Here is a 25,519-nt window from a genome sequence, read left to right as displayed (position 1 = left end):
GGAATTTGTTACACATGAGGTAGGAATTGGATTAGCGAAGGTATCCATACACACCTATGGTAGTGTGTCCAGTGTGACGCTTAAAGCTCAAAGTGGGAACCTTGCAGTGGAACCTTCATCAGTGTGTTTCAGTTATACTTAGTCATAATTTTGATCAGTTAGATATTCATGGAACAATTAAACATGTATAATGCTGTATCTTTAACTAAGTATTGACTAATTAACAGCCAATAGGAAATCAGTGAAAGAACAGTCCAGAAAGAACGATAATGCTAAGATATAATAACAATGCTAAGTTTGCCGCCGTATCTCTTTAATCTCCTTTCAAAAGCTTGTAATTTCCTACAAAAGGTTCTTTTTGTTTTGAGTGGAAGCAGTGATTTCATTGGCCAGCAGAGTTGCTATGGGAAGCTTGTGTTGTAGCAACAAGAGCATGAGCCGTGCATGTTGAGAACATGAGCTCGTAATGTCTTTGTCTGGACTAGTTAAGGGTTTTCATGACAAAGATTCAGTCTGCTCTGCATCATGATGCAAAACAAGGAGACTCACACTGAGGATGAACTGAAGGTAGGCTATGGGCTGCTGTATAGACTAAGGATGACGTGGCATTTTGTTCATTGAGCTTTTTGTTAGCTGAGGGTTTGGGGTTTGTATCTATGAGTTGGAGCCACAGATTATCAGCCCCCTGTTAACCAACTCCCCCCCCACCCCCACTTTACAACAACAATGTGTAAGATATGAGAGCATTTTTCAAAACCCATGAGCCTCAAATAGAAGTTCCCTAGACCTTCAGAGAGGGATTTGTCCAGCAGAAGGTTATTATACATTGCACATCTTTCTGAAACAACATTCTGCATGGCCAGGTGTGTTACTGTTCTCTACCAGGACCTGCTGCCTTCATTCCTTTTTTCCCTTCAGTGCATCGTGTGAGCTAGATTGTTAGTAATGCAGTTACTGGGGTATAGAAAACACCCAGAGCAGTGTATACAGGGTAAAATTTTTACCGTACAAAATATTTATTAATGAGTCACTGACCTATGAATAGTTCCTATACATTATGTGCATACTGTAGGCAAGCTGAAAGTAAAAGATTTTTTGAGGGCATATTGGATGAGTATGGTGATGTTGAGGGAGGGCAGAGTGGGGAGGTTGGACAGGGGGTGATAATGGACTTTGTTATGAAAGTCGTGAAGGAATGGTATTGAGTCAGGTCTAAGGTCCTGATGGGGACCTGCTTTGTGGCTGGAAACTACTGCAGAGGAAGTTATTTGGTGTGAGCTTGCTGTCTAATTTCTATACGTAGAATATAATTGGCAATAGGAAAGATTGACAGGAAATATAAAGCCTGGGAGTAGCACTCTGTATCACTCTTTGTGTTGCTATATGTCCCCAGTTATCCCGGGAGCAGCACTCTGTATCACTCTTTGTGTTGCTATATGTCCCCAGTTATCCCGGGAGCAGCACTCTGTATCACTATTTGTGGTGCTGTATGTCTCCCATTATTCCGGTAGCAGCACTCTGTATCACTCTTTATGTCGCTATATGTCCCCCATTATCCTGGGAGCAGCACTCTGTATCACTCTTTATGTCGCTATATGTCCCCCATTATCCTGGGAGCAGCACTCTGTATCACTCTTTGTGTTGCTATCTGTGCTCCATTATCCAGGTGTTGATCTCATTTTAACATCCTCTAGTAATTCAACAAATATCGTGTGGCTCTCAACCTGAATGTTGGGTTATAAGGTGCCCCAGCATCCCTGACTTCACAAATTGGTCCATGGACTTGACAGGTCCAGGGTGGTGTTTTTGGACTGCCTTCTCTCCATGCCTTGGCTGGGATCCTCCAGGAGAAGGTGCATGTTTTTGGCCAAACCCAGGACATGCTGCAAGCTCCAACACGACAGCAGCCTGAGCCGGGCCACAGTACCCTGAGCACGGCACATCTCCCTGAGGCCACATCCAGGTGGGCAGCAGTCTCTCCCACCTTCTCATGCCTCTACTTCCTGCAGTTTAATCCTCAAGGTCTGTTTTAAAATGACACTGTAATGTTTACTGTCACTGTCATTTTGGTTCTAATGTATATTAGATTAGCTGCTCTGTTGGCTTTGCTTCGACCTGAATATCGGATCCTCTTACTCTCAGGAGTCTGATTATTCAGGCGACGCTGAAGCAGGGTCTGGCCTGTGCTTTCTCAATGAGCCAATGAGCCATACATTGTGATTAAGGGACGGAGGTGGCCCCAGAATCCTGCCAATTTACCACAGAGAGGGCCTGATTTAAAGCCTAATATATATCTTAACATTTTAACCTTACACTACTGTTGAATATTTCTTCATCTGAAGTCATTTGATCTAATAATGTGGCAATACTTACTTGGCTTCATGTTCAGCATATATTTTAGACAGTCTTTAGCAGTCAATGTAATGAGGGTGGATGGAGAAGGGTTACAGATTCCATGCATCTCTCCCTTAGCACCTCAGTAACCGACACACATGCTGCAGATACAGAACATCAGAGCAGGGTGAGTACATGGTTGGTGTCTGTCCTACCAGGCCAGCAGGGGGTGCTTCAGCAGATGTAATGGAGCATGGACACCTTACTCAGCTCCTGCTTGGCCTCCAATCATGTCCACGCACAAGCCTCACAGTAATCAGCTGTTTTAAGTCCTTCAGTTAAGTGCTGTTTACTTTCATGAGACTCAGGGGAACCACAGGCATCAATAACTAAGAAAGAAATCCCATAAAATGTCCTGGATTCTGGTTCTTTTGCCTTTAGTTTTGGGGCAAGACAGACGTTGGTAGCTAATCGTGACTTCATCGCTTTGTGTAATATTACTGCTCATCTGCAGATTAGATTGGCAATCATTTAAAAAAAGTCATGTGTGAACCACCCATCATCTGTGAAACAAATAATGTATTAATGTATTTTGTCAGTGTACACTCAGAAGGAAATAGCAGTTTCAAATGTATTAAATCAGTGACACAAGAATTGCTCATTTAAACACACATGAAATAATGTTTCAATGAGCAAAGAGCAAATAATCCTAAAAATGTGACACTACTGCTGTTAGTATTTGGCAGTTTCAATTATTGGAACGATTGCTTCTGTCCAATTAGTGAATTAATTAATAATTCACTGGTTAATCGATTGAATGCTTTGGCTAAAATGGATAGCTATATACTCACCCGGACAAGGGATTGATGGTTATGATGTTACCTAGGAAATGTATGACCCCTAGTGGTACAAATCTGAAATAGTTTGTTGCTAGCAGTAAGAATTGGTGAGGCCTGTTTTAAAAGGACATACTGCGTAGTGATTACACACCTTCCCCCTCTGTGGCTACAGAGATCAGCATACACTTTCAAAGACACACTTGTCTTGAAAAGTAAAAACTGGAAATATGTAAAATTCACTTTGATTTACATGCTTGCAGTAATCGTGTGACTGCAGTGACTTAGCACCTCACTGGTTTTGTGTCATTTTTAAGTTTTTGTCAGGTTTTAGCTACATCAGTGTGATTGTGAATTGATTAACATGATGTTTATGATTCGGTGTAATTTAATGCAATGCGTAATAATGTGATAACAATAATAAGGAGGAGATGGAGAATTACCACAGAGCCATGAATAAAATGGCCGAGGACATCCTGGCGCTGAGGAGGCAGGTCAGCACCTTGAACTCTGATAACAGCCAGCTGCGCAGCCGGTTCAGCCTGCACCACGACCTGAGCCGCTCTCCGCTCAACACTGACATCGACGTCATGACCAAAGAGGAGATCGCCGACTGTATTGGTAAGCCTGCCTGCTCAGCCCGCCCTGCACTCATACTGGGAGCTGGTGCCTCAGCACACAAAGAGGCACACTGCCTCATCTCTGAGGTGCTTCTTCGTCTACAAGCCGACCTGCTCAGCCCGTCCTGCACTCATACTGCGAGCTGGTGCCTCAGCACACAAAGAGGCACACTGCCTCATCTCTGAGGTGCTTCTTCGTCTACAAGCCGACCTGCTCAGCCCGTCCTGCACTCAAACTGCGAGCTGGTGCCTCTGACATCCATGAAGAGGCACACTGCCTCGTCTCTGAGGTGCTCCTTCATTTGCCTGCTGATTTATTTCCCGCACTCACACCTAGGAGAACAGTTTATTTATGTTATTGTTTTTAGCAGACTGAATACATTACAGCTGTTAGTAACTTTAGGGTCGTGTGGCTCAGTGTGTTCGGACACTGAGCTTCTGAGAAGAAGGTCACTGACGCAAATCCCAGGGTCGGCAGAGTAATTTCACCCTTAGGCTCCTAAGCAAGGCCCTTAATCCCCAGTTGTTTTAGGGACTGTCTGGCTCTGTTTGCCGAAACTGTCACTTTGGATGAAACTGTCAGCCAAATCAATGCTACTATTTTGTAAGAAGTTTCATTATTCTAAACTAGTGCCAATTCAGTTTTATAAGGGTTTGGAATATTATAAAATAATTCTCACCTCTTTACAAGTCTGATGCCTTGTTAGGGCAATAATTCCTGTCCGTTCTGTGGGTTTTATGACATTCTTGCATATTTCTCTGCACTCCCAGCACACATTCAAACATAACCTCATTTTTCGGAATGCTAAATGCTACGAGATTAAACTCTTATCTCCTAAAAGGCCAGAACACAACCTTCACATAGTGCCATCTGAGACGGCTCAGTGTATTCCTGAAAGCAAACGGGTTTTTTCCCACCTTTCCATGCAGAATTACAGGATGTGAGGCATAAACACACAGTATGTATATTGCAGATACAACATTCACTCCAAGGGAGGTATCCAAGAATAGTGATTATTTCATGCTTCCTTGTGCAGATAGCTATAATCCACACCGAGAATGCAGTATTAAGGTTAACATGTATAACTTTGTATAGCATCAAAAGTACCTTGGAATATGGGAAGGATAAGGGAACAATTAATAGAAAGACTTTAAAAAGATTATTCTGGCTGTGAAAGCATATTATAATAGAGATTTACTGAACAAAGACATCACCTCAACTAAAACAAGAAAAATGATAAAAGAATTAATATCAATTAATAATAATGACCATCCATCCATCCATTCATTTTCTGTAACAGCTTGCCCTGTTCAGAGCTGTGGGGTAATAATGACAAATAAAAATAATAACTGAGGTACTGAGAAAGTATTATATAATCCCAATCAGCCATTCTATGATTCAGGATATTTTTGAAGTAATAATACAAATTTTTAGTAAGACAGCAGATTCATTTTCTTTCTCAGTGTTCCTGAATATAGGCAAGATGCTTGCTGCAGGAAACTTGGACAGTACTTTGTAGACATACGTATGATATACCGCATTCTGTCTGAATGTTGGGAAAGGGTTTTTGATTCTGGAAACATAATCTTTTCCATTTAGTTATTTCTACTTGCATAAGGCCAAAAAAATGCAGGACAGGCATTGCTGCTACTTTTCCTGCTGTTTCTCGCAGCCTCCCTGAAGTTTAAATTAGTCAGTGAAAGAGACCAATCTGCAGTGCAAAGGGACAAGATTCAGCAGCTGCAGAACGAGCTCATCAGGGTGAGAGCCGGCGGGACTCCTGACTGTCCATTGGACCATGATGCTTTTTCTATAGCATGGCGATACTCTTTCACCCCAGAAGAATGACTGTGAGAAGATGCTGCAACAGCTACAGAGGGCCCACCAGCAGCAGCAGACTGTCATGCAGCAATATCAAGGCCGGCTGGCCAGAATGGTGGACCTAGAAGCGACAGTCCGGCAGCAGGAGAAGGTACTGTATGCTCCCCGCACAGTCCTTTCATTATCCTGCCTCTCAACAGGCATACACAGCCTGATTGTGCAGTCTGACAATACGCTCATTATGCAGGGTGTGGCTCCTGATTCTGTCTCATTGTATATTCCCAGAGTATGCAGACATGTAAGCTCTGCACTGTAGATGCTGCTAATTAAACATTCACGGTGACTTACAGTGCAGTTACAGTGTTAATATATGTACAGCTGGATGGGGTTAAGTGGGGGCAGTGATTTTATTTCAACTTGCACACAGCCTGAATACTTATGCAGCATAATTTTTCAGTATTAGCCTTTGTTACTAATTTATTGACTACTACAGACAAATTATCCATTTTCTGATAACTATTCTGTTTTAGTGTGCGAGGTTGCAATAATAAAGTCACAGAATGAAATCTGTTTGCATCATCTGCAATCCAGAATATTTGCAAGCATTCCCAAGGCTTTACTATTGTTTAAGGCACTGCATATAGATAAGTTGCTGTGTACTATCACACTATTCGTATAGCCTTTCTGTGAATCACAGGATGAAATGCTTTTTTTGTGGTGTAGGTCATTGAAAAGATGGAGCAAGCTCTGAGTGGCAAACTGTCTGAAAGAGCTAATGACAAGGCTAGCCATGTGAAAAAACAAACAGGTGGGAACTATTTTCAGTACACACCCTGCTAAGATCAAAACATTTAAAAAAACATCTCTCCCTTGTGGGGGCTAATTAATTGTCATGAGACACATGGCTACCCTGGGACGTTTTGCAGTGGGGTGGGATGGGGTGGGGTCTGAACCGCTGACTGCCAAACAATGACACATGCTTCCATGTGCCAGTGAACGTGAGGAAGGCCCTCTGGCCACCTGTTTCAGGTCAGTGTGGCTAATGAGGATGTGTAACAGTATCGGGGCTGAGACACTGCTGCCCACAGGTGAGCACAAGCACAGGGGGTGGGAGGTGGAGCTGGCCCTGGCAGCAGAGAACGCCCGCCTGAGGGCGGAGCTGGAGAAGCTGCAGAAGCAGCCAGTGACCATCCAGCTGCCACTGCAGGTAGAACTTCTGAACACACTTATATCTACTAAACGTCCAGGCCAGGTTTAAAATGTTTGTTATGATTAAGATGTGAAATTAATATATTAATTAGACTGTTTGGTCACAGTGTGTGACTCTGCACCTGGGATCAGGTTGCTGGTTCAAGTCCTGGGGCAGACTGTCAGAATCACGGCCCTGAAACCAATAGACTGAGGGGTGCTGCATGCTGACTGCCCCCCCAAGCCTGCTCTTGCCTCTCTGAGTTAGGGTTACACCTTGTTTTTAACAAGCAAGTCCGCTTGTTTTGTTTTTTTTCCCTTCTTGGGAGTTTTTGATTCCTCTCTTCCATTGTCATCTGGTTTTTTCTTTGTTTCTTTCCGTCTTTCTTTCCTTTGTCTTCCTTTTTCCTGTTTTTGTATTATGTATGATGTATCACAACACACCCATGTAAAGGGCCTTGGGGCAACTCTATGGTGAAAGGCGCTATATAAAAATAAATTGAAATTGAATAGAATTAGGGTTAGGACTCTATACCTGTGATCAGAAGGTTGCTGGTTCAAGTCCTGGGTGGACTGATGTCATCAAGGCCCTGAAGCCCCCAGTTGCCCCAGAGGTGCTGCCTGCTGATTGGCTGCCAAGCGCCTACTCCCACCTGTCTGTGTATCGCATGCACAGTGAGATGGGAGAGGTGAGAGTCTCAGTCTTGTGATGTTTGCTTAATTCTGTTAAAAACTGTTGCAAATGTATTGGTTTCGTAACAGAAGTCCACTGATAAATCTGCACATATCTTCTGCACAGACATTTTCTTTTTATTAACCTTTTATTTACTTTTTTGGCTGACTTTCAGTTCTGTTCTTGCCATTAGGCTCTTAATTGCAATTATAGTCACTGGCTGCCAAAGGTATACTACACACGAATGTTTGGTGTTTTATGTTATTGCGAAGGTGTTCCTAATTAAAACTGCTTGCCAATTAACTTTTTAACTCGGAAGAACTCTTATAACCATAATTTTGGTTTCAATTCATTAAAATGAATGTTTTACTTAATACTGCTGGTTGTTTTTAATATGATGTATCAAGTCAAATCACTTTTATTGTCACATCACTAGAACAAGTGAACTAGTGAGTGAATGTCTTGGGTCACAAGTTTCTGTCAGCAGTGAAGTACATTAAATTAACTACAGAACTGTGCGCGATGTCCTCCAGACTCTGGCTGGCAGCCAAGTCACACCAGCACCTCGACCCCTCTTAGGTTCCTGAGCCCTTCAGTGGCAGTGAAAAACTGGCCCTGCTGGTTCAGCTGGAGAGGGCACAGACTCAGGTCAGCACCCTGGAGATTCAGGTAGGCTTCCTACATGCCAGCTTGAGCGCCACTGCAGCCAGTGCAGGGTCCCACCTAGAGGCTAAGACATGACAGGGCACCTCCTAGGAAGGATTGGTTTCTTCATAACAAGGACAGCGCTGCAGTGATGGCGTCGTGTTTTCCTAAAAATGCCCACTAAGCACTATGCAGTGCATGTGTCTAACTATCTTCCATCTTTCAGCTGGAAGAAAATTCACAGAAGTGGGGCAGAGAAAAAGAGGAACTCTTGACAAGACTGAGTGAACACTCCCATGGCTTTGCTCACAAGGCCACGACCCTCCGTGATTCTCTTTTGGTCAGTGTTGTATCTCACCCCTGGAATTTTTGAGAAATTAAGCTGAATATGAAGAGTATACATTTTAACCCCAAGCCTTTGTAAATATCATGGGAATACTATTTTAAGTTAGGTTAAACCCAGTGTGCGAAATATGGGGGGGTCCGACACCCTGAAAGCCTCAAAAGCAAAATTTTAAGGGGGTCTCAAGATCGGTATTGTGCAACAATAGGGAGAGGGGGACCCCCCCCCTGAATACTGACGGGTATTTCGCACACTGGTTAAAGCTATTGAAAGACAACATGATAGGGCTTTCTTCTGCATGTGCTGATAGGGAGGTCAGTACTGCATAATTTTATAAGCATTAATGAAGTTATTACAGTAATTCTATAGGAGAGCCTCTGGTCATGGCAGTGCCTTGAGTGATATTCTTGTTTTCCAGACCACCTCGCAGCCTATGATGTCCAGAAGTAGACGGAATTTGCATCATCTGAAATGATCTTCCCCTCCTTTCCTTCCAGAATCCTTACATTATTAAAATTATATCTAATAATATAGATAAAATAGAAAATCATTCTGAATGTTATGAGAAAAAAGTGAAATTTCAGTGAAATTGGTGATTCCAGGTGGATGATTAATACAAAGATGACACATTTTAACAGATATTATATTAGACATTATATTAGATGTTACATGTAGAACATGACAATATAAAATCCACCACACAATAAACACAACATGGGGAGGGTGTAAAGCTTTAATAACTCTTTCAATGTTGTTAAATGTCTATTTAATAGCCTTCAAGTTACACACTAAAAACTAAACACGAAATCCAAAACTCCCCAGCAGAACAAGGCTACTTATGCTTGGCTAGGGGCCGTATGCTCAGTAAAATGGGCTTTTCTGGCAACAGAATGAGCTGGAAGCTGCTTCTCACCTCCACTTGCCTCTGCTTCTCAATTCGGAAGTTTTCAAGCATCTAAAAATGAAGAGCGTGGCTGTGGTGAGAGTGTCGGTGTGACACTGTGAGCAGGCAGCTTCCTGCACTGGTTAATATCTCTCTGGCCCTGGTGAACATTTCATAAGGGTGTTTGGAAGTGGAAGCCTTCAGGCTCAGTGCAGGTTAACGCTGAGGACAGCGTATCGACAGTGTTGGACTGAGTGAAGTGCAGCCAGGCGTGGACTCACGTGGATGAGGAAGATCTGCATCTCGGCCTCTGCGATCCTGCGGCCCAGGCACTGGCGTGGTCCAAAGCCGAAGCCCAGGGCCTGGAAGTAGTGGCCACCAGGGGACAGCCAACGTGAGGGTAGGTACTGCTCCGGCCAGGGGAAAATGCGGTGGTCTCTACCCATGGCATACAGGCCCAGCTGCACTAAGGTCTGTGTAGAAGCAAGAGGGTTCAGTGGAACTGGCAGAACTGGGGCAACCCAGAGTAATTAGGCTGGAAGAATCCTATGGTCTCGCTCCTGTGTGCAGTGCAGGGCTGGAGCCTTACCCCAGCTGGAATGTGGTAATTCTGGATCACTATGTCCTCTGTTATGTATCTCTGTAAACTCACAGCCACAGGATGTAACCTACAGGGGAAAGGAAAGCTGTGATCCAATGGTGTAACGGCAACTGTCAAGCATGCATCATGAAACACACGTAGCTTTTAGCTCAATAATGCTGTCCTCATCTCAATATGCGTACCACATAGAATTAACTAGTCATTGGTGATGGCAGAATTTTTTCCAGCATCTACCTGTACCTGTAACTGATGAATTGCACAATGAAGTAATGTGCTGTTGATTAATATCTGTTATTCCCACTTTCTGTCTTTGTTTCCAGTCCTTGTATTTTCCCTGTATTATTACCAGCAATAAAGGCTTACTAAGAAATGGTCTCCTGTGATGTCTTAAGCAGCTCTGCAGCCAAAGCAGGGGGTCCCGCAAAGTTTGTGGGGGATTCTAACTTGTTCTTTTACTGTCTGGCTATGTGTTTGGTCCAGAGCAAACAAATCTGGAGTGGGGGGGGGGGGGGGGGTTCGTACCCGTAATTTTACTACATGGACTTCTGGCTGCTTGTGAGTATTTCACTGTTCACTACACAGATCATACCATGAGGAAAATGTCTCGGTTCATAAACAAAAGCAATTGATGAGTGACATTTATTTGTGCAAAGGGTGTGGATCACTGAATAGAATAAGACTTTATAAATGTAGGGTACTTCCTACCTGCAGAAGGTACTGAAATTTAGGTACTTCGAAACAGTAAGTGAAAAATTGCTACCAGTGCAGAATGACATCATCAAAATGTGCAGCATGGAGTTTTGTACTGAATTCAAAAATGGTTATTATAGTATAGCTTATTGCAGAATTGAATCGGGAGCGGGTGATGTGTTTGTGTTCTAAACTGTGTGGGAGGCTGTGCCAGAGGAGCATGAGAAAAATAGCAGGCGTGGGACATTCATGGGCAGAATTGAGGGGCCAAATTATTATATTCAATGAAACTCCAGCGTAATAGAAGTACAATATATCATACATACTGTACCTACCTGCGCATCTGAAAGAGGTTTTTGTGTTGCTACCCATTAACTTTGTGTTGCTGATGCAATTTGGCTCTCAGGGAAAACTAGCGGGGGACCCCTGGTTTTATATAACCATAGCTTCAGAAAATACTGTAACCATTTCCTTATCCATCCAGACATGCCATTTGGATGATTATTGTATTTACGTAAATGCACAGGTAGTTCCGGGACTCTAATTAGTTATAACATATATTAATGTGCAGCTGGTACTTTCCTTGGCTCATTTTACTAATATTTCTGTTTTATTAAACATGTTATTAAGGAAACCCATAAATAATCAGTCACCCTTATCAAGAATTTCCCTTGGTTTTCAAAACGCAAGCACTTGTTGACAGTTTCTATGATAACTTAACGAACTTGCCATTCCAAGGAGTAGCCTGACCAGATGTTCTATCATTATAGGGACTATACTTTTAAGAGTACACTGGAACCTTATTAAATGCTGACTGAAATAATTTTCTTCTGAAAAATGAACTGTGATATTTATTCTATTACTTTTTTGTTAGCTAGCCATTGTATAAACGGAATAAACAGCTTTTAAGTGTGCGGCTATACAGAAATAGCATTACACCAAGTTGTTCTTCCAGTAATACTGGTTTAAAATGGCATTAAGAGTGAGCTGGAGTCAGCTGTGTTCAGCGTGGCCATGTTCTGCCTTCTCTGGCGGACTGTCGGCTAGGTATACCTCAGTGTTTCCTTGATGGCACCTTTGACTAACGGCACCCTTTTCAGCATCTGCACCATGTCCCCCTGCGTGGAGGTCCTTGCCGCTGCTATCTCGGCCCGTAGTTCCTCCTGCAGGTCTGGGTGCCGAGCCAACTCGTACAACGTCCACAACAGAGTGATAGAAGTCTGCAACCCAGGCCAACAGTTCAATATTCACAGCTCCACCAATACTGTTATAATAGAATGACCTGACCCCATAGGTGACCTACCCCCCCAGGTGAATGTAATGCCTGGAGCCAGCGTCCAATACACTGTGCATGCCTGGTGTTTGGGACAGTGCATAGAAGATAGTTACCGTGTCCACACCCCCAGCCATCAGTTCTGTGATACTGGCTTTAATGTCTTCAATAGACAGTTTGTCCATCAGCAGGAGGCTGGCCAGCACCCCAGGGTACTTTCCTTTCATGCTGGACTCCTGGCGCAGCCGCCGGTAGGTCTTCTGGATGCAATAATCCGCTGTATCACCAACGCAGACACACGTTTCTGTGGTTTGGCTACAACTTCAGGGCCTCCTCATTTATGTTGTTTGCACTTGCACATTGCTGCTCGTCGTGATGCATGAATACTGCCTCCATGGAAACAGATATTTAGGGTGCTTTTCCACTGCACCAGGTACCATACTTTAAGTACTTAAAAAAGTAAGTATGGTACTTCGAGGTGTTGGTTTTCCACTTGCTTAAAAACTGGTACCACTGCTGAATGTCAGCTGGGTATCATGATGTTGGAGAAAAAGGACTTGAGGGAAGGCGTTTTTTGAACTGAAAAGGGGGTTTATTGAAGGAGAACTAAACAAAACAGGGACAGGAAATAAACCAGACTGCAAGGGGTCAAATTGAGAGTACTAAACCAGGGAAGGGCACGGACTAGTAAGAGTGACACTTTTTTTTTGCTTAATAAATATCCCAGTATTTATCGCAACAAAATCATACTGTGATATCTGACTCTTTTTTTCCAATTTTGTGCAGCCCTAGTATAACAAATACCTTCATTTCATGTCATGCCATGCAAATTTTCTGGTTCTTCTGACCACATCCCAATTACATGCGTACATTATTACTTTTTATTTATTTATTTGTTTTTACGAGGTACTTAGTTTACCATTGTTTTCTGAGTTTGCAACTTTTTTCAAGACAGCAGTTGTATTGCATTTCAGAGGCAGGTTATTTGCATAACCAATCAACAATAAACACATTTGCAAGTCCCATTCCAAAGTACTGAACTATCAAAAAAGTATCCCTGCTAATTTGGTACTTTAGGTACTGTAACTTTTGGTACTGGTACTTAACCGGAAGTCAATGGAAAAGGGAAGGTACTGAAAGTACTGTGCCAAAAGTACAGTACTTGATTGCAGTGGAAAAGTGCCCTTAGTCCATATGGCCAGGCTGAAACCTTACCGTGGCTGAAGATCCCATCCCAAGCTTCCACATGCTCTTTCCATGGCGTAGCCCTCAGCAGCCGCAGCAGACCAGGGGGGATATACAGCATGGGCAATGTGCTTTGGAACATAAGAGTGATGCAGTGGATGAAGCGCTGGGCTTCAGGGTCGATGTAGTCTAGCAGCAGCCCCAGCCGCTCTCCATAAAGTACGGATCCTACCGCTGAACAGTGCAGAATGGGAGAGCCAAGGGAAGAAAGGTCACTGGATAATGATTGGAACTGGATACAAATACAAATACTAAGCAATAGGTGGTTGCACTTAACCTGTGTCTAAATTAACAGTAATGGGCTGTTACTACAGTACTTTGTGATCCCACTCACTGCCATGACGTACAAGCATGTCTCACATTCTAGGGCATATTTGAAGAGCTCATGGGAGAGATCTGTGGTCCACTTGTCCTGTCCACTCCTCTCGATCTTCTTATGAACCCTTGACACAAAGTCTTGGCCAACCTCATCCAACAATGGCACAAAATTCCCAAGCATATTTGGGGCGATGACCTCTTTGTTCAGAATGATTCGGCTGGACTTCCAGTCCTCTCCTTCCCTGGGAAGAGCAGCAGTTATACCTTTACTAGAGAGAACTCCTAGAAATGGCAGGTAGCCCCAAACAGATTCAGGGGGGCAATCACAGGGGTGCAATCACGACCAGATAAGATACAAAATCAGAAACAAGGACCAAGTCCAAGAGCCTTGATTTAATTTAATATTCCTGCATTATACACCATTCCATATAACTCAAAAAAATGGAAGGAGTGTTACATGCTGCAAAAATGACCCTTGATTACTTGAGAAGGACTCCATATTTGCGGTTTCTGTAGTCTCGGTATGCAGTCCACGGCTCCATTTTCAGTCTCTTGGGGTAGTGGCCTTCTGCTCTGAACAGAATGGCTGCATCCTCCGGCTTGATAATGTTCACACTCTCATAATAGCCAATTTTCTCCCTGCAAAAGTAAGACAACCAGAAACTTTAATTATCACTGGGAAGAAGACAACGCCCATTTACAATACCGTTGCAAAAGTCTTAGGCAGCCAAAGAAAATATTTAAATGGTCTTCATGTTAGTATAAAAATATGCTATTATGCCTGTGAAAGTGTGTTAGCCTATCCGTATCAGTGTTTGCAGCAACCATCCAATACACCCGTGAGTTTTTTGACTCGACCACTGTCACACCTCATATAGCTAATCAATCTCATTGATGTTTTTAACAAATCAATCAACTGATCAATCAGTTCAACCAATTTCCATCAATCAATGAATTAGTTGAATTAAATTTCACCACCAGCTCACTTTTTAATTAACAATTATGTAGAATGGCTGAGGTGCGCTTGAGTATATGTTTGAGAACTGAAGCGATGATCTAGCCATTCAACTAGATATCACACACATCTGTAATTCCAAGTGCTTTGAAAATGCTGTTGCAGGAGCACTTCTTATGTACTTCTCTGTTCATGAGTATGGTATTATTGAAGTGGATGTTGTTTACCCACCTTGTTTGTATCATATGGTAGAATGCATTACATAGATAAATATGTCTTTTGGGCTGCACAATTATGACATTACAATATCACATCGAGTAATACTGCGATATTTATAAAACCAAAAAGGAGCTGAAATTACCCAAAATAGACCTTTGACAAATGGAACTTATCTAACAATAACATGTGTCTAGTAAGTTGGTGTTGTCATGAGTTGTGTTAAGACAGAAAGAAGTGCCGACAAATGCGATATGATTATGCACGTGCACATCGCAATGATGCTGCTGGAACTATTTATCATTCAGCACTTATGTACACACAGTATTAAATAGAAAAAAACACAGGGGAAGCAAATAAACATAATCACAGACAGAGCCGACTTCACTAAATGCATTGTAGCCAGAAGGCTAATAGTTCAATTTTTTTCCTTTACAAGAGGCATCAAACAAGTATCATATTATTGATATGACACTATTGATATATTTCAATTTTTAATAGCTGAAGGTAAGTTAAAAAGCTTTGACCTATAAGCAGGAATGCGTGTCCTAAACCACGGAATGGATCACTGCAATGGACCATTTTAGTTTGGGCAACAATCTAAAAGTAGGTTTCTTTTCTGATCCAAGATTATCAGAAGTGTGTTCATGGTGCAGGATCCCCAGTTGGTATGTACCCTCAGATAGTCTGGTGGGCCCTGCCTTAGTCCTTGGGCCAAGGATATGGTCCAGCCTTACTGACCCTGTACTAAATAAGCAATATGTAGCTGAGCAAGTAAAATGAAACGTACAATATTTCACAAAATTTTAAGTAACTCTAAGAATAAATGTAGCTGTTACCACCCACCTCTGCATGTATCAATTAAAAAGTGTACACAAGTAAAAGCAAGATTCTCCCTTAAAATGATCAATAACAACAATATATATATTCACCAACATTAAATGTGTCATTACTGAACATTTCTTACCGATAAATGGGCCCAAAGATGTTGAAGTTGTGCACCATCATCCGATGCACGTTCCTGAACCCGTCTGTCTTCCAGAAGGTGTACAGGTTGGCCAGCTGATTGTTCCACAGCCCAGGGATGTCACTGAAGGGTCTGACAGCATCTGGGTATGTGCCATGGGTCAACGCGGACGTGCTGTCACTGTGGCAACTGCAGTGGGTGTTCATCATAGATGTGAGCGCCTGGCACGGGGCCATGGAGCTGCAACGGGCACGCCACCTTCCTATCATGGCCACCTCTGTGTCCTGGACTTCTGCTCTGCTCCTCATATACAGCATATCCCCCCCCCCACCAGGGTTAGACAACCCCTGCAGCAACTGTATTGGTTCTCAGAAATAGAACTGATATGTCATTGGCTGCCTAGACTTGGGTTCCCAAACCTCTCCTCAGGAGCACCTCAGCCATTCCATTTCTTCCTTAAAATTCACCAACAGTTCACTTTACCTCAATTATATCATTAACAATGATCTATTAATTAGCCAATCATGGTGTGCTACTGCTTGAGTCAACAAATAAACTGGTATATTAGATGATTACTGCAAATACTAGGGTGGAGGTTTTGAAATTGCTAAGCTGGCAGACTTGACATAATATCATTGTTTGACACCAACAAGAAGATTTAAACTATTTCCTATTACTTGCTAAAAAAATTATGCCATATGCAAAAGCTACCCAATTTTCCGTCGGGAAAAAATAAAACTTCATCATTATTCTTTCACTGTTCCATGGGTTATAACTGGAAAATGTTACTAGTGGCACACTCACTCTGCACTCAGCATTCTTTGTGTTTTTTTTCCCAGTTTTCCAAGTTTGTGTATTTCAAGTGAAATTCTTCAGCAAAGGGTTGGATGTATGGGGGACAACAGGACAAACAGCAGTGCAATGTAAGAAGAGGTAAATGTTGTGGTAAGTGTTTCAGTGATTAGCAGAACAAGGCAGATGGCCTCAGAATTATTGTAATTTTTAAACAGAAACTGGTTATGGTGTAGACTGTTAGTAGAGTAACATAAAAATTCAACAAAGAGCTGACTTTTGACAAAACAGCTAGTCATATTTTTCGTATAATTACTTGAGAGCTAGATATTAACTGTCCCAGATAAAATTTAGGTAATGAACTTCTAGATTTATACTACCATCCCTTTGCACCTGCAGGGAAAATCTTTCTGAGATAAGGATGAACAAGGCCGGACAGACTAGGAAGCAGAGAGACCTTGGCACTGGAGTGTTTTCTCCCCAAACAGACATGGAAGGACAATCCCTCCGTCAGCGATTGAGTAGCCATGTACAGTAAACAGACAAGCTAAACACACACTAGCCTTGAGAGGGTTAGGGCTTGGGGAAGTATCCTTCAGTCTGCAATGAAACCACAACAAAAAATTACTGGTGATTGTATTAGGAACATAAGAACATAAGAACATAAGAAATTTACAAACGAGAGGAGGCCATTCGGCCCATCAAGCTCGTTTGGGGAGAACTTAGCTAATAGCTCAGAGTTGTTAAAATCTTATCTAGCTCTGATTTAAAGGAACCCATGGTTTTAGCTTCCACTACAATAGCAGGAAGACTATTCCATACTCTGACTACACGCTGTGTAAAGAAGTGCTTCCTCAAATTTGTTTTAAAATGTTCTCCCGCTAATTTCCACTTATGGCCACGAGTTCTAGTATTTAGACTAATATTGAAATAGTCATTTGGCTGAACGGCATCCAGACCCGTTAGAATCTTATAGACCTGAATCATATCCCCCCTTAGCCTCCTTTGCTCAAGGCTGAACAGATTCAGTTCCGCTAACCTCTCCTCGTAAGACATTCCTCTAAGACCAGGAATCATTCTCGTAGCTCTTCGTTGCACCTTTTCTAAGGCAGCAATGTCCTTCTTGAGGTATGGTGACCAAACCTGCACACAGTATTCTAGGTGGGGTCTTACCAAGGAATTATATAAGTGTAACATCACTTATATAATGGGATGAACTCATGGACGATTACGTCGCCCACGTAGTATGTAAATTGCTTAGATCAATAAGCATTGTTCACTGTCCACTGCCCCCCATATGAGGTGGATTGATTACTTGAAATTCAGATACGTACGTCGTCCATGTAAAGGAAAGTAGTAAAGATGCCCCAATGTTCTTGGTTGATCATTTGAATACAGACAATGTTAGCAAATTATGATCATGGGGGAAGTCTGGGAGAGAATAAGGGGTTCCAGTCAGGATATCGGCCTAAACCAAGAGTACAGGGAGCAGAGGGATCCAGGGATAAGCCGGGATCAACTCCATCAGCTCCGTCTATGACATACGAAGATATGAATAGACTGCTAAATGAAATCAAACAACTGATGGCACAGGGTGATGCTCAGACTGACTCGGGTGTCAAATCCAAGGAGTGATTTGAAATCTGATAGATTTGGCAGACCTAGTGTTGAAGTTGCAGTTAGAGGCCGCTGTAACAAATGGTTAGTAGACACAGGAGCTGCAATCACCCTCACTCATTTGGATTTTCCCACCACTGGTAAAACAACAGAGTTAATTGGGGTTGGTACTGGAGTGGTAACGGCAAAAGAGATTAACAGCCGGCCCATCAAAGTGAAATACCTACCTTCCCATTGTCTTCCAAACTCGTGTACGATGGAGAGCCACATGACTGTGGGGAAGTAAGAAACACAAATCCAAAGAGAATTTTTAGATTTTCTGGAAAAACTGATGACATGCAGTTGTATGTTGATGGTTCCAGGTACTGGGAGGATGGCCAGTACTGGACAGGCTGTGCCATTTGGGCACCTGAACTAGGGGAGGAGACATTAATTAAATGCCCTCCAAGTGATTCAGCGCAGAAGGCTGAAGTCATGTTGGAAAGTATCAGGGGTCAACACATGTCCATTCAGACAGTGCTTTTGTAGTGCAAGCTGAATATCTTGCATTATGGCAGTGGTTCCCAAACTGGGGGGCGCGCCCCCCTAGAGGGGCGCAGAGGTATTGCGGGGGAGCGCACCAATGGGATAGCCTCAGGGGCATGTGCCACCCTAAAATAATCTCTTCACAGACTGGACGATTAAACAAATAAAGCAATGCAACATTACAGTAACTAACAGTAAATAAACCACTAACTTACGTGTACTATTAGAGCATTTACGGCATTTATTTAAACTTTATTTTACCAGGTAAATTAACTAAAAACCAGTTCTCACGGCTTTACTTGATATTCGGGAGAAATAGCAAATAACGCATCGGAACTCCCTGGGATACAAACGTACGTTCTTCAGCCAATAAGGGCAAAGTTGTGTCGTCATGGAGGCTGTTCCAGTTTGTTCAGTCGGCTGAGAGCTGCTGTACGATCTGTCTTAAGCCGTCTTTCTCTTGCAAGGTTTTTGTACCCTGTGACATGGTGACGTGTGATGACGTTTTGCAGTTTAAAATGTTCTCCCACTAATTTCCACCTATGGCCACGAGTTCTAGTATTTAAACTAATATTGAAGTAGCCATTTGGCTGAACAGCATCCAGACCTGTTAGAATCTTATATACCTGGATCATGTCCCCCCTTAATATCCGTTGTGCAAGGCTGAACAGACTCAGCTCAGCTAAGCAAAATGGTGTTTTTATTGAACAGCAAAAAAATATATGATGTAATACAATGTAGACATACACCAGGTACTGAAAGGCAGCTCAAATACAAATTAAGGGCAGTTCTTCACCCACCCTCTATACCCCAAAAGACCCTCCCCAACAAGATCACGGGCACACAGCTCCCTGCGATCCATGACATCCACACTACACGCTGTCTCAGGGAAGTGAACCGTATCAGGCGGGACCCCAGCCACCCTGCACTGTCACTTTCCACCCTCCTCCCATCTGGGAAGCGACTGAAGTCCATCCGGACGCGCACCTCCAGGTTTAGGAACAGTTTCTACCCAACTGCAATCAGACTCATGAACAATCAATAACCTGTGTCACCTCCACTGCTATCCATACATATATTTCTGTCTCTCTCTCTATTTATTCCTGGGATTCTGGTCTTATTTATTTACTTACTGTATTTATAATTCACTTTATCATTACATTCACTTGTTGTCCTGTTGTCTATCCATCTTGTTGTTTATGTTCACTGTCTGCAGGAGAACATGCAATCACCAGTTTTCGATCCACGCTGCTATAGTTCCTAAGACCCCTGCAGCTTTGATCTTAAGCATGAGCCGTTTGTGGGGGACAACATCAAAGGCCTTCTGGAAATCTAAGTAGGCCTTTTTGTGATCAATTTCTCTTGTAGCTTCCTCAAAGAACTCAAGTAGATTAGTTAAACAAGATCTACCTCTCCTAAATCCATGTTGGCTATCCCTCAGAATGTTATTTGAATCCAGGTAATCTACCATTTTCACTTGGATTATAGCTTCCATTACTTTTCCAGTTATGCAAGTTAAACTGATTAGCCTATAGTTTGCTGGATTACTTCTAGGCCCTCTTTTGTATATGGGTGTTAAATTAGCATGCTTCCAATCAGAAGGTACCACACCAGTAGATAAGGATTTCTGAAATAGTAAAGTTAAAGGTTGGCTAATAATATCCCCCATCTCTTTTAAAACTACAGGTAAGATGCCATCAGGGCCCTGCGATTTATTTATTTTGAGCTTAGCTAGGCTTAATACCACATCAGCCTCAGTTATACATATGTTACCCTAATAATTTGGGGTATGGTGGGTTAACTCCAGTCCTCCCTGGGGCGTGGAATAAACAGGTTACAGTTAACTTATTTGTAGTAGACTTTATTGAGGCACACCGAACTACAACCATGGCTCCAGCACTCCCCCCAAAAGCTCCCCCAGTTCCCTCCTCCTTTTCGCCCCCTCCGGAACCTCTGGCTCCTTACCGTAATCAACATAATGTTCCTATGTGACATTGTTGCATCAAAAAAAAATACAAAACATTTTCGTTTCATTGACAACAAAATATAACACACCGTTACACATATATTGGTCACAGACAACGCTGTATTTGCACTAAATGGTGGCAAGTTACTTGTATCCTCTACTGTGAACACCCATGTAAAATAATCATTAAACTCTTGTACTATATCAATTTCATTTTCAATTATAAGACCCCTACTATCCTCCAGATTAGTGATTTCAGCTTTTAGAGCTCTTTTGGAGTTAAAGTACTGGAAGAAACTTTTGATGTCATCCTTAGCCTCCAATGCAATCTTCCTTTCTACATTCCTCTTAGTGAGGACACAGAAGGTGAGGACATTTAATGACGGAGTCTACAAATATTATATTTGTGACATACGGAGAGATAGTAAGAAGCACACGCTTATTGCCTGGGTTCCAAGCAATCAGGGGCTGTGCAATCAGAAGGGAAGCTGAGCTTCTCTCTCCCTGTGTTTGCAGCTGAGCTCCATGAATTTGGTGATTTTGACTATAAATACTGATTGGAATCATACAGAAATTACATACATGTCTTGCATACCCCCATGGCTTTGTCCCACGTCAGGCAAAGACCAAGACATCAGGACAGGTTTATAAATGTGAAAGGAATTTTCTGACTATATATGGCATGTGGTTATTATTGATGTTTTTGTAGTATAATGTATGTGTTTGGGTGTAAATGTCGTTTTTGTAGGTTTTCCTGTAGTGCATTAGGGATGATACCTGTGCAGAAAAGAAGAATGGGGACAATGACCACTGTGTCCATTTTCCAGAGGTGATTTAAATTATTTTTTTTTTCCATCTGCCAGATTTGTGTATTTGCGTATTTTTTCTGTTTGTCTTTTGTAGGTTTTGTGCGTCTGGTATGGTGATGTCTGTGGTTTTGTTCTGTTTGTCAATCAGTGTCATTTGTTGTGGTGGATGATTTAAGGTAATCTGGGCTAAATGTAAGTGAACCAAGATAAAGTGCATTTAAACTGGGGCACCTTAAATCCAGCAAGTAATCCAGCTAAGCATGAAATCCTGTTCTGTGACACAGGCCCCAGCCCTGACATCCTCCTCTTGGGTCATCCAGGGTGCCTTGAGGAGAGTCTGCCATGTACGGTTTAAAGATAAATATCATAAAGACTTCTTACAAAATGTTCAGTTTATTTTAAAAAACCACTGCACACAAGACATGCACAACACTGAATGACAAGCAAATACAATCCTTAAAAACCTGTCAATTCTTTCTACAAATACATGCAAATACAAAAATGTTAGTTCTGTCCCAAAGATTTCAGCTGATTTAAGCAGCAAAAACAATTAAAAACAATCTGCCACTTCTGGAGCTAAAACTCACATGAATAATAAAGCCCATATAACACATATATCAATTATCCAGGATGATATCTGCAGTGGTGTGGGGGTCCTTGAGGGGCCCCATGTGGGGCCCCGTGAGGGGGGCAGTGTGCTGCATCCCCCTGTAAGTGCAATGAGCAGCGCACAGCAGCACAGCGGAGGATGTCCTCAGCACGGCCGCAGCAGCTTCACGAGCTCCTCCAACTTGAGGGCAAGGCTCAGGTCACCCTGCACCAGCAGCCGCCCATTGGCATAGGCCTGGAAGGGGGGCAGGCTGCCCTCAAACAAGGCCAGCAGGTCCTCTTCACTCAGCTGCAGGGTGACGTCTGGATCCCTGTCAGGTGTCCCCAGTCCCAAAGCCCCTGCCCCTGCACCACAGGGAGACACTTAGTCAAGTGAAAGACTACACAGGAAGATGCTGGACAGCGGTCATGGACAAACATTCCCCAGGTTGCACTGAGGGCAAGCACAACATGAATTAATCGGCCATCAACTGCCCAAATTGGATTTTAGTCACACGCATGGAGGTGGATCCCTATTTGCTAGTTCACAGTGACTTCCAGGTCCAGCCTCACCGTGGCTCAAGTCCACATAGCAGCTCCTGACTTGGCCATCATTCCGGCTGATGCTGAACTGGAAGCATGCCCCCACCTGCCGGACCAGCCGCTCAGACAGGAGAGGCTCCACGGCACCCAGCAGATCCTCCAGGCTGCACGGTGCAGGCGTGTCAGGATGGCGGCACCCTTGCTCGTCCACCAAGCTCACAACACCCCCTGCAGGGAGACATCCATGGTTCCTCAGTGACTGAAACGTAAGGGGAGAGCTCAGAAAAGAGGATGCCAGTTACCCTTACCAGGCTGAGAAAAGCCACTGCTGCTTAGAAAGCGTGACGCGATCTCCTGCAGGGGCCCCAGGCCCTCCAAGCCAGGTATCAAGGGGGGCACGAGGACACCCCCTGCCTGGCTGACATCTGGGGCCTGCAGCACTGATGCCACTGTAAGCTCCACACGATCAACCTCCAGTCCCCAAGGTCGAGTCGTGTCATTAATATCCATCTGTAATCCCATTAGTCTGAGTCATTAAACAACATTGAATACACACAGCTATTAACGAGCTCTGTCTAAATGTCTGCAGTACGGGAACCCCTCTGACCCCAAGACGCTCGCCCAGTTTGACTCTCTCCAGCTGGACTTCTCTGGCCGTCTTTTTGCTGAGCGTGTAAGTCATAGCGTTCTGCGCAGTGAGACGGGTGGAGGCATTCAGGTCCTGCACGGCTATCACAGACATAACTGGGTTCCATATTCTGAACTGTATATCAGCGCCCACTGACAGCAGTGCGCCGTCCATGGTGGTCACCTGATGCAGAAGAGGAGAATGTAAAACCACTAGGCATGGTGATGCTGCTCTTTAGGGACTGTGAACTGAGATCCAGGGCATTTACCTGGCAAGGCGGGATGTTAAAAGCTCTGGTGCGAAGATCAACTCTCTGCCATTGGTCAATGAAAGGCAGTATCAGGACCACGCCGGGCCCTTTTGGGGGGCGGATCCGGCCCAGACGGAACACGACGATCCTCTGGTAATTGGGCACCACCTAGGACAGAGAACCGACAATAACAGACACAATAATAATCTCTCTACAAGCTGCCACAAAAGAATACATAATATTAATCATCATTCTTATAACAATGACACCCTAATTTACATTTCAGTTACCCATAGGGCTGCATGATATCACATCACGATTACGTGGTACATGCACAATAATCACCAGGGCTTCAGATGATGGCCGTAAACATTTGGCCGGATGCCAGCTTTTCAGTATTATACTGATGTTTACTTCCGCCCACAATTTGGTAAGCAGATTAGTAGGATTTGTCTTGTTTATTTTGAGGTGAAAGTAAGTGAACAATTCAGGTGAGTTATAAAAATTAAAGTATTAAGCCTAATACTCTTGCATTGAATATTTTACCAATTTCAACTAAAATATTTTCAAATGAAATATTCGATGTTTAAATAAACATTCACATTAAATTACAACCCCCAAACATTCAGGCATTATTAAATGCGATGCTTTTTTATACAAGTATTATTCAATGCAATGTGTTTTTATTTGATTAGTGTAGTTCAACATGCTTTTTTTTTTTACATCAGTGACTTTTATCATTCATTTACTTCCATGCATAAGGGTCTTCACCCTGCGGTGTGCTGGTTCCCGCCTGTGCCCCTTGCTCCCGGAATAGGCTCCGGTCCCCCCCGCGACCCCAGTTGGGATTAAGTGGTTACGGTGATGGATGGATGGATATGGTTCTTACTTAACGTCAATGAAATATTTGTCTTAATATACAGTATATATTTTACCATTATATAAAACACTTAAATATTTCCAAATATACTACACACAGTGCCTTGTTGGGGAGGGTCTTTTGGGGTAAAAAGGGTGGTGAAGAACTGCCCTTAATTTGTATTTGAGCTGCCTTTCAATACCTGGTGTACAGTATGTCTACACTGTATTACATTATATATATATATATATATATATATATTTTACTGTTCAATAAACCACCGTTTTGCCAAAACTGGAGACTCTGCAAGTGGATTGCTTACACTTACCTTGAGGACAAACCAAGCAGACAACGGGAATGTGAAAAAGACAAAAACATAGACCAGAAGGGTGACCATCAGCTGGCACAGCCAGGAGAGCCAGCCCTGGGATCGGTCTTGAGAGGAAACACAGATCGGTAACTAAGCAGAACCATAACACGCATTAAAATGATTTATATAGCGACCAATTATACATAATAGCTGTGGTGGAAAAAAATATTAAAATTAAACTTAAATATATAAACATATGACTGTTCTGGAAAGGATTCACAACTGATTTCGTTGCATCCTTTTAAGTTGTGTACCTGTATGTGTTTCTACTAGTACTTGAGACTGCAGGTAACTGGAGATGTTTTTTACAACTTCTCAATGGATATACAAGTTGTGCAACATAATTTTAGATAGTTTATTTACAGTTCGACAGAAACATACAGTACAGAGTATCCCCGACGGTCTCCTCATCCGGTACCTGTGAAGTCGCCGTCCGTAATTTTGGGGACAAAGTCAAACGAGTTTCCCCCTCGCAGATACGGAGACTGTACGGCGCCGCCCACAGAAACATGCGAGTCGCAGCTCCAGTCGCTCTGCGGAAGGCTTTGGTACTCACAACCCGAGGATCTCCACAGCATGTCGGCGAGGAAACACTGCGTAGGTGCCCTTGTCAAGTGTACCAGTTTGTTTGTTTGTTTTTTACCCGGAAAACATTACTTGACCATGGATAGATATATGGTCTGTATGTATATTAAATGTTGAACTTGAAAGCATTAAATAATACTACTAATAAAATAGTTTAAATAATGAATTGAGCCATAACAGAACCTTCGCTTTTCCCACAATGGTTACTTCCGTGTTTACGAAAGATCTATCGAAGAAGAGAGAGGCGACGGGCAGCGCCCTCTGCTGGTTCAGGAGTTACTGGAAGTATTTCGGAACGTCAACCTGGGCGCATCATCCAAATGCCGTTGTACTCGATCACCTTGATCATATTACACAGGTGAAATTAAATTAAACAAT

At 42.9% G+C, this 25,519-nt stretch overlaps 3 protein-coding genes across 5 annotated transcripts; 1 reads left to right on the top strand and 2 right to left on the bottom strand.

The window, feature by feature from the left end:
- Positions 1 to 439: 439 nt before the first annotated feature.
- Positions 440 to 9,146, top strand: ccdc33 (coiled-coil domain containing 33). 2 transcript variants are annotated; one of them, XM_072698357.1, is made up of 11 exons: positions 440 to 567; positions 1,791 to 1,963; positions 2,473 to 2,521; positions 3,596 to 3,791; positions 5,464 to 5,552; positions 5,635 to 5,763; positions 6,336 to 6,420; positions 6,701 to 6,819; positions 8,053 to 8,142; positions 8,345 to 8,458; positions 8,880 to 9,146. In XM_072698357.1, exons 1-11 carry the CDS (start codon positions 526 to 528, stop codon positions 8,934 to 8,936), a joined length of 1,143 nt encoding a protein of 380 aa, XP_072554458.1. In that variant the 5' UTR covers positions 440 to 525; the 3' UTR covers positions 8,937 to 9,146. The 2 variants fall into 2 exon arrangements, with proteins under 2 accessions (XP_072554458.1, XP_023672871.2); XM_023817103.2 differs by having other exon boundaries at positions 5,632 to 5,763.
- Positions 9,147 to 9,176: 30 nt separating this feature from the next.
- cyp11a1.2 (cytochrome P450 family 11 subfamily A member 1, tandem duplicate 2) lies at positions 9,177 to 15,874 on the bottom strand. Its single transcript, XM_023817101.2, has 9 exons — positions 15,610 to 15,874; positions 13,955 to 14,110; positions 13,514 to 13,713; positions 13,124 to 13,327; positions 12,025 to 12,185; positions 11,689 to 11,855; positions 9,934 to 10,012; positions 9,626 to 9,817; positions 9,177 to 9,416 (listed from the first exon to the last, which is right to left on the bottom strand). Exons 1-9 carry the CDS (start codon positions 15,843 to 15,845, stop codon positions 9,294 to 9,296), a joined length of 1,518 nt encoding a protein of 505 aa, XP_023672869.2. The 5' UTR covers positions 15,846 to 15,874; the 3' UTR covers positions 9,177 to 9,293.
- Positions 15,875 to 21,692: 5,818 nt separating this feature from the next.
- Positions 21,693 to 25,388, bottom strand: stoml1 (stomatin (EPB72)-like 1). 2 transcript variants are annotated; one of them, XM_023817429.2, is made up of 7 exons: positions 24,975 to 25,388; positions 24,515 to 24,621; positions 23,346 to 23,495; positions 23,057 to 23,260; positions 22,758 to 22,959; positions 22,480 to 22,677; positions 21,693 to 22,272 (listed from the first exon to the last, which is right to left on the bottom strand). In XM_023817429.2, exons 1-7 carry the CDS (start codon positions 25,132 to 25,134, stop codon positions 22,073 to 22,075), a joined length of 1,221 nt encoding a protein of 406 aa, XP_023673197.1. In that variant the 5' UTR covers positions 25,135 to 25,388; the 3' UTR covers positions 21,693 to 22,072. The 2 variants fall into 2 exon arrangements, with proteins under 2 accessions (XP_023673197.1, XP_023673200.1); XM_023817432.2 differs by lacking the exon at positions 24,515 to 24,621.
- Positions 25,389 to 25,519: the final 131 nt, after the last annotated feature.

Source organism: Paramormyrops kingsleyae, chromosome 13, assembly GCF_048594095.1.
Source record: "Paramormyrops kingsleyae isolate MSU_618 chromosome 13, PKINGS_0.4, whole genome shotgun sequence".
NCBI lineage: Eukaryota > Metazoa > Chordata > Actinopteri > Osteoglossiformes > Mormyridae > Paramormyrops > Paramormyrops kingsleyae.
Note: the sequence above shows the minus strand (reverse complement) of the source record. Positions and strands in the feature narration are given on the sequence as shown.